At 39.8% G+C, this 8,369-nt stretch overlaps 1 protein-coding gene and 1 pseudogene across 2 annotated transcripts; one reads left to right on the forward strand and one right to left on the reverse strand.

Moving 5' to 3' along the window:
• Positions 1-1,041: 1,041 nt before the first annotated feature.
• On the forward strand, positions 1,042-1,982 carry LOC307167414 (oxaloacetate tautomerase FAHD1, mitochondrial-like). Its single transcript, XM_079886500.1, has one exon. The coding sequence runs from the start codon at positions 1,164-1,166 to the stop codon at positions 1,821-1,823; it is 660 nt and encodes a 219-aa protein (XP_079742626.1). The 5' UTR covers positions 1,042-1,163; the 3' UTR covers positions 1,824-1,982.
• A 907-nt stretch (positions 1,983-2,889) lies between these two features.
• On the reverse strand, positions 2,890-7,920 carry LOC307171639 (methionine-R-sulfoxide reductase B1-A-like; annotated as a pseudogene). Its single transcript has 3 exons — positions 7,777-7,920; positions 4,904-5,023; positions 2,890-3,503 (listed from the first exon to the last, which is right to left on the reverse strand). The product of its transcript is annotated as a methionine-R-sulfoxide reductase B1-A-like (transcript).
• Positions 7,921-8,369: the final 449 nt, after the last annotated feature.

Consider the following 8,369-nt stretch of genomic DNA (forward strand, 5'->3'; position numbering starts at 1 on the left):
GCTCTGTGATGGGCTGTCATCTTCGTTGTCCTCCTCTTTCAATGTAGTTTTGAGCTTGGAGTGTAGCCAATTGGACATGGCGAATAAAATGTGTCGCGTCTTGGTGAGCATTTTAAATCGCACGTTACCGGCTGCTTTGCTTTGGGTCAAGTTTGCTCTGTTTACGCTTAGTGTTGTGAGCGAGCGGCGGCGTCTTTGGGTGCTTAGCAACTGATTCAGTGGCAGCATCATCTGCAGTGCACGTGAGAGCGGAAAGCGATATACATGTAGTTTTACATGTTACATGATAATGTAATGATAAAAATAGCAAACTTAAAAAAATAAAATAAATAAAAAGATTTATTTTCATATGCCTATGTGGCAGGTCCAATTAAATTCTTTCTGCCTGCATGTGGTTGGTTAGTCCACTCGTTGAGTTTCGTCCTATCAGTAGCATAGTAGCAGCATATAAACGGGCTGGCTATTTACGAATCCTAATGAAGGCTTGGCCATTTATTCAGAACGCATGTCACATGACCTAATTAATATTCAATAAGAGCCATAACAATACAAAAAACAAAAAAAAAAAAAAAACAATACAACGCACAGTAAGCCTCTATATACAATGATAAAACAATTAGAAAATAAAAACATTTAAATTAGAACAAAAGACAAAATTTGTATATTTTATTTACAACTATTATGAGGGATGGAACATCAAATAGTGACATTTTTAATGCAATTAATTCAGATATATATCCATAAATATAAATCCATAAATACATATCCGTTTTGTTGATGCAAACAATATAAATGCAAAAAAGTTTATGCAAGCAATAGAAAACAATTCAAAAATAGCTAAAGACTTGGGAATGTAACTCGAGCTTTTGTCATTGGATGGCCAAACTAGGAGCGTCAGAAAAACCTAATTAATATTCAATAACGCAGCTTTAATGAATTAATATTCATAAGGTAAGCCGTTTGCCGTAGTAGGATTATTGATATCGTTTCGACTTCTTCAAGCCAAATAATGTTTCTTGGTCTTAACTCCAGACAATCGTATCAGTTTCTTGATTGTTCTATTTGTACTAGATTTACATGTTTCGTAATGTACTACTAACGCGTCTCATCGCCCTCCGTTATCAAGCGACCAAAGGTCATCTTATTTCCGGCTGCAGGACAAAATGAGCACGAGGAATATTGTTCGGTTTTGGGAATGGGGAAAGAAAATAATATGCGTCGGGAGAAACTATGCAGATCACGCCATCGAACTCAAAAATGCGATTCCCAGCGAGCCTGTGCTCTTCCTGAAGCCCCCGTCTGCTTACATTAGGGAAGGGTCTCCTATTCTGGTCCCCTTCTACACCAGCAATCTCCACCATGAAGTTGAGCTCGGGGTGGTCATTGGTAAAGGAGGAACTGCTATTCCTCAGTCTTCAGCCATGGACCATGTGGCTGGATATGTGTTATGCCTGGACATGACAGCTCGAGACATTCAGGACGAATGCAAGTCCAAAGGTCTTCCATGGACCCTGGCCAAAGCTTTCAACACCTCATGCCCCATTAGTGACTTCATCCCCAAGGAGAAGATCCCAGACCCTGGGAGCATCAATCTGTGGTTGAAGGTGAACGATATCCTGAAACAGAGTGGAAGCACATCCCAGATGATCTTTTCCATCCCATTTCTCATAAACTACATCAGTGAGATCATCTCTTTGGAAGAAGGCGATCTCATTCTCACTGGGACCCCTAAAGGAGTGTCAAGCGTCCAGGAACATGATGAACTTCAAGCTGGGATTGATGGCATTGTGACTATGACATTTAAAGTTGATAGAAAAGGTTGATTTTATCATTGAAAAAAGTCTCAAATAGCTGCAAAGCACAAGCATTTTGATTTGTTTTAAATGTGAGCACAATGTCTGACAATGACACATTCTCTGAATGGGAAACATTGTATAATGTTTAATCTTTTCTAAATAAAAAAAAGATCTGACTACATCATATTTTGTGGTCATCTCATGCTTTTCTCATTCTGCAAAATGACCTGTGGCTGATTTGCTTTCTCACTTTCTCAAGACCCCTGGCCCTCAAGTTACAATGTGTACTATTTAACGGGACAAAATGTACTTTAATCAGAGCCGTTTTATTTTTCAAATTGACTAATTATTGCATACTGTAGATCAGTCACATGAATAAACATGAAAAACAGCAGCTCAACCACACATGTAGGAAAATCTATTCTCAAATATCACCTTTCAGTAGCCATTTAAGTTGATGCTCACACCAGAAAATGTATATGGCGCATAGTTACACACACACACACACACACACACACACACACACACACACACTGCTACAAAGACTGTAAATGTGTCTTTATAGGTTCAAAGTATCAAGCTCTATATTCATTCCCACAATCAATTCATTTACTAATCCTGTTTTTTAAAGATGTTTAAGGGGATTTTAAACTTTAAACATCTCCTGGGCTTTTTATCAATATGTAACAACAGAAAAATGCAGAAGGTTAAAAATCGAACAAGTTTAAAGATTGAAATCTTTGTAGTGAGCACACAAGCAGTGATATACAGAAACAGCAAAACGTTTCCAAAAGTTGATCTTTTGTCATTGTTCTAAACATGTAAATACATAAATTATTTAAAGTGGTAAACATTTTAAAGCTGATCTCCACATGACCAAGTGAGGCTGCAGAAATTATGTCAGTATTTAGGATCATTGTTATCAAGTCACCAAGAAATACACATTAAAAGTAACTATTGATCTATAACAGGCAAACTAAGATAAAATGTGCACTAGCATTCAGAAGTTAAGACTCGAGTCAGTATACGGTTTATTATGAAATAAAGAACTTACTTTTAAATAAAGAATATGTTTTTATCCAGCAAAGATGCGTTCAATCCAATTTCAAATAAATGCAGTTCTTCTGAATTTTCTATTCATCAAGAATCCTTAAATAATAGATCATGGTTTCCACACAAATATGAAGCAGCACAACTGTTTTCAACATTGATATTAATCAGAAATGTTTCTTGAGCGTCAACTCTTCATATTATAATGATTTCTGAAAGATTATGTGACGCTGAAGACTGGAGTAATAGATTGCATTTTAACATATAGTTAAATAGAAAACAGTTCTTTTAAATTATAATGATCAAATAAATACAGCATTGGAGAGCAGAAGAGACTTTTATTTAAAAAAAATGTAAAAAATCTTAATGACCCCAAACTTTTGAACGGTAGTGTATATTGTGCAGAGTATAAAAGATTTGATCTGGCATAGTTGTGCGTATTGATTGCTAGTAGCAGTTATTGGGAGAAAGCTTCTAAATGTTTCCCATGAGGCTGTTTTACACATCATCACTCTGAACGCTCCTCTGTGGGCTTTTCATCAGAGTGTTTCATTCACCATCCACACGGTACACGCATCCAAGCTGCTCCATATGCTCTTACTGAAACATCCTCGCATGCTTATCCAACCATCCGGCTCTACTGCTGCTCATTCTTGACTGTGGAAGAAACAACTGTATTAAAAGACATACTGTACATAGATAGAAGCAGTTATCAATAGCTTACTTGAAGAAATACAGCATATTAGTATGTATTGAGATCACTTTAACCATTAGTTTACAAATTCAGATCACATTCACACAAATTCTATCACAGTGGTACATTAGATATTTTATTTTAGAATTATTATGAGGCAATTCAATATTATTCAATAATAATATACATCAAAATGCAGTAGGCTAGTCAACATCTGAAGTGGATCAAAACCTTTCATCAAAGTTATAGATGAATTTTGAACAATACCCGTTCTTGTCTTAGGACAACTTTTTGATCCACTTCAAATGTTGACTACTGTATAATAACACAGCCTACTTGTATTGATTGTTGTAAAAGTGTACACAGTTTGGTCATGAAGACGTACTCATCACGTTCTTGCGACGTACCACTATAACGTCGCCAGGACGAATACAGGAATCACAAAGTTACATTGCTGGAACGTTATGTGGTACGTCGCAACGACTAATATGGTCCTTTGATGTTACGTCCTCGCAACGTGCCAGTTTGGTTATTAAGACGTACTCATCACGTTCTTGCGACGTACCACTATAACGTCGCCACGACGATTATGGGAATCACAAAGTTACGTCACTGGAACGTTATGTGGTACGTCGCTACGACGAATATGGTCCGGTCCGGTTACGTCTTCACAAGGTAACTGTGTTAGCTGGGGTATAGAGCTGGTAAGTCCCGCCCCTCCCGCTAACCCCACTGGACCTCTAGGTTGAAAAATCGTCTGAGCAAGTGAATGGGAGAAAATAATTATTTTCTGGTCCCGTTTGAATTTTGCCATGAATGTGAACATATGTTGTCTGTGAATTTTTTATATAACTTTTCGTGTGAAGAATGCTACAATTTAGCGGGTAGAAGTTTAATACGGTTAGACTTTGTGTGAGAGCACTTTGTGGACTACAACTCTTCGCTGCTTTCGACGCGTTTGAAACGTCAACACCACTCGCACACGGACACTAGCTCACGGATCCCGCTAAACATCTCTTTGGTGCACTTCATCGCCTTCTTTCAGGGAGAGGACAAAATCGTTGAGGTTGGCGAAAACCACGGGTAAGTCAACTTTATGGGGTGACGTCACATAGGCGACATGTAGTCTTTCTCGTTATGTCTTTTCCACAACTGCTAGCTGAAGAATCATACCATATACTGTCAAACTCGTAACATGAAACATTACATAAAAAATTCACAGACAACATTATGTTCACATTCATGGCACAATTCAAACGGGACCAGAAAATAATTATTTTCTCCCATTCACTTGCTTTGACGATTTTTCAACCTAGAGGTCCAGTGGGGTTTTACGGATGGGCGGGACTTACCAGCTCTATACCTTTAGGAATGAACTTCAGAGAGCTGCTGAACATTCAGAAGCGCGAGAGGCCGCGCTTGGGTCCGTCATTCACAAACTCATGGCCAAGACCATTTCCACACTTACCACATTTAACCTGTAAAAGATGTCACAGAATTCATTGTTCACATTCTCCAGATAAGAGATTCAAGGCCGGTTTACACCAAGAAGGATATTAGCATAGCTATATTAGCATAATGCACGATATCTTTTTATTATAAGCGCGCGCTGCAGTTTTGTCTGCTCCAGCGCTTTAAAGCAGGATGGATTCTGATTGGCTGTCAATGTTTTTATCGTTCATCAGCTGGAAAAAAAAATGTTCTGAAAGTGATTTCAACGATATTGTTTCTCTGTGTCGTTATCATTCCAGTTGTTGTGAACTCTGCTAATATTTTATATTTAGAAAGATTATATCACATGCACACGCCTGTGTTGGATTGTACGACGCGTGATGGCGGAGAGAAAATCTACTAACAAGCTTCCAATTCCTCGGTTATTGCTATCTATGGATAGATTAGCCAGGGCAGCCTACCTCCGAGTCCATGGTGTTGATCGATGCTGAAAAGACAGATGCGTTCACAGAAGACTGACGAGCACGAACTCGATGGAAGGGTGCTCGCTGGTAGTGGGGGAGGGGCATGAGAGTTGTAAACATTCAAAATTTTGGCTAAGTCGACTCAATCTGCCAGACTTGCCGACTGCAGCTTTAATAGTTATCATTCTTGGTGTGTGAACGGGCCTTAAAGGGAAAGTTCACCCAAAAATGAAACTTCTGTCATCAATTAGTCACCCTCAAGTACGGTTGAGCTTCTGTTTACCATATTTGTGTGCTCTATCTACGTCCACTGATCAATGTTTATATGTGAATAAAAGCCTAAATTCAATCTGCTCATTATAAAGCAATTGTGTCTCGTAAGAACTCTTGAGAAGAGTTTTGGGTGAATAGTCTTTCACCCAGCAGAAATCCCTCAGATTTTATTAAAATGTCTCCTTTGTGTTTCGAAGACGAACAAAAGTCTTACGGGTTTGGAACGACATGAGGCTTAGTAAATTATAACAATTTTCATTTTTGGGTGAACTAACCCTTTAACAACGTTAAGCTGCCTTCACATGCTATCAGAAAGTTCCTACTTCCCACTGCTGATGTCGTGATTACGAGCTTGGCGCATTCAAGTGATTTGTTGTCGGAAAGAACAGGAATCTTGTAGGACACCAGGTCTATTTATTGGGAAATTCTTATTAGAGCCAAAAGGATATTTAACGTCCCATTCGTTGACAACCATATAAACACTCACCGTGCTCAGTCATCTTGCTGACGATTCTGGAATTTCGGTCAAATACAGCCTATTTGAGCTGTGTATAAAACATAGCCTGGCAAGCCAGACCTACATCAAGATGTTGGGTCTGGCAACTCACCATAGACACGGCTCAATCCGAGGGGCGGGATAAATGGCTGTCTTTCAAATTCCCTCTGCACGCAATAGGACAGCGCTTCAACCAACCAGAGCGTTTTCCCAACAGCGGAGCTGAAAAAAAAAATGTTGAAAAAAATTCAAACCAGAGACAGGGTGTTAGACGTCCAAGACTCATCAGTGCACGAGGGCAATGAACGCTGTCCCGTCTGGTCTGAGCCAACAGAAGGTGTACAGTGGCACACAACATTTTAATGATGGTTATGGGAGGAATGTGTCACAACACACAGTACATCACACTCTGCTGCGTATGGGGCTGCGTGGACACTGACCAATCAGAGAGATGATGACCCCTGTCCACCGGCGAAAGTATCTATATGTGTCTGCAAGTGTCTGAACCGGACTTTAAAGCAGTGGAAGACGTTCGCCTGGTCTGAGGAGTCCTGTTTTCTTTTACATCACGTGGATGGTCTCAATAAATGCAGTTTAGTCTGGTACGTGTGCAGCGTTTACCTGGGGAAGTGATGCATTGTGGGACGACGACAGTGGAGGGAGTGTGACGCTCTGGACAATGTTCTGCTGGGAAACCCTGAGTCCGCCATTCAAGTGGACGTAAATTTGACACATGTCACCTATAACTAAACATTGTAGCAGAGCAGGTACACCCCTTCATGACACTGGTGTTCCCTGGTGGAAGTGGCTCTTTCAGCAGGATAATACACAATGCCACACTCACTGCACACATTGTTCAGGAATGGTGTGAGGAACATAATGAAGAGTTCAAGGTGTTGCCCCGGCCTCCAAATTCCCCTGAATACCAGTCCAATTGAACATCTGTGAGATGTGCTGGACCAACAAGTTCGATCCACAGCGACTCAACCTTGCAATCTACAGGACTTAAATGATCTGGTGCTAACATCTTGGTGCCAGAGACCACAGCACCCCTTTAGGGCTCTTGTAGAGCCCACCTCGGCTGGGTCGGCGCTGTTTTGGCAGCCCGCAGTGGGCCAACAGCATATTAGGCAGGTGTTCATAATGTTTTAGCTTATCAGTGTATTGCTCACTGCTAGTTCATATTAGTTAATACATTAATTCATGTTAAAAAATTTGACTTTAATGTAAAGTTATGTAATGTAATTTAATGTAATTAATGTAATGTTACAGATTAAACTGATCACTGAGACTTAAGGATGAAGAAAAGCAACTAGTATTAACACAAATGAACCTTTAATGTTACATTTTTATTGATGCTTGACAATATTAAATGTAAAATAAACATGTCAAAAATAGTGGAGAACCAAGCACACAAGCACTATGTGTGATAACTTTAAAACAAGACATTCCCATAAGTTTTACTAATCACATAACACAAGTTACATATGCGCTTACATAAGTTGCCTTGTTTACATATGTTATACAGTAGCTACATCGGGGTCAACTTACCAGTCTCAAAATTATCTTTATAAAACTCCCCTCCGGAGAACGAACAGAAAGACATGACTACGCAGACTGTGGTGAAGTTAAAACGAAGGACTGTAACTTTGTGTGTCAACTGGTGCTTTGGTTCAGAGTTAAATGGAAGAAGCGTGTCACTCTGTACCACGTGATCACACAATCGCGACTGCACACTTGTGTCAAACAAACACATGGTGGCAGAATTATTATTAGGGGTTCAAGCACGAAGTGCTGAAACCCTATTGTAATTGTAAGGATTTGTAAAACGCATTGTGCAGGCCAAACCGTAAGGCCTAGAGACTTGAAACCTGGCCAGATAGTAGCCTCAATTTGGGGACAACCTATCAGAGTATGACCCCGAATGGCCCATAGGTGGCGCTACAGCAGCCAAAAGTTCAAAATTGCTCATAACTCTTAGACCGTTTGTCCCAGGATCAAGTGTCTTATATCGTTGGAATCCGTGGCTCAAGCCGGACAAAATGGCTATCTCCGATTTTGATTTAGGCAGGGAAAATTTTCTGCAATGTCGAATTTTGTCCAAAACCTACTTTTGCGACCTAGTCCCTGGTTTTTCGCCCTAT

The sequence above is a fragment of the Squalius cephalus genome (assembly GCF_949319135.1).
Source record: "Squalius cephalus genome assembly, chromosome: 1".
Classification (NCBI taxonomy): Eukaryota; Metazoa; Chordata; class Actinopteri; order Cypriniformes; family Leuciscidae; genus Squalius; species Squalius cephalus.

Bases quoted from the DNA above. Each gene is read 5' to 3' on its own strand.
- LOC307167414 (XM_079886500.1), top strand. From the start codon at position 1,164: ATGAGCACGAGGAATATTGTTCGGTTTTGGGAATGGGGAAAGAAAATA.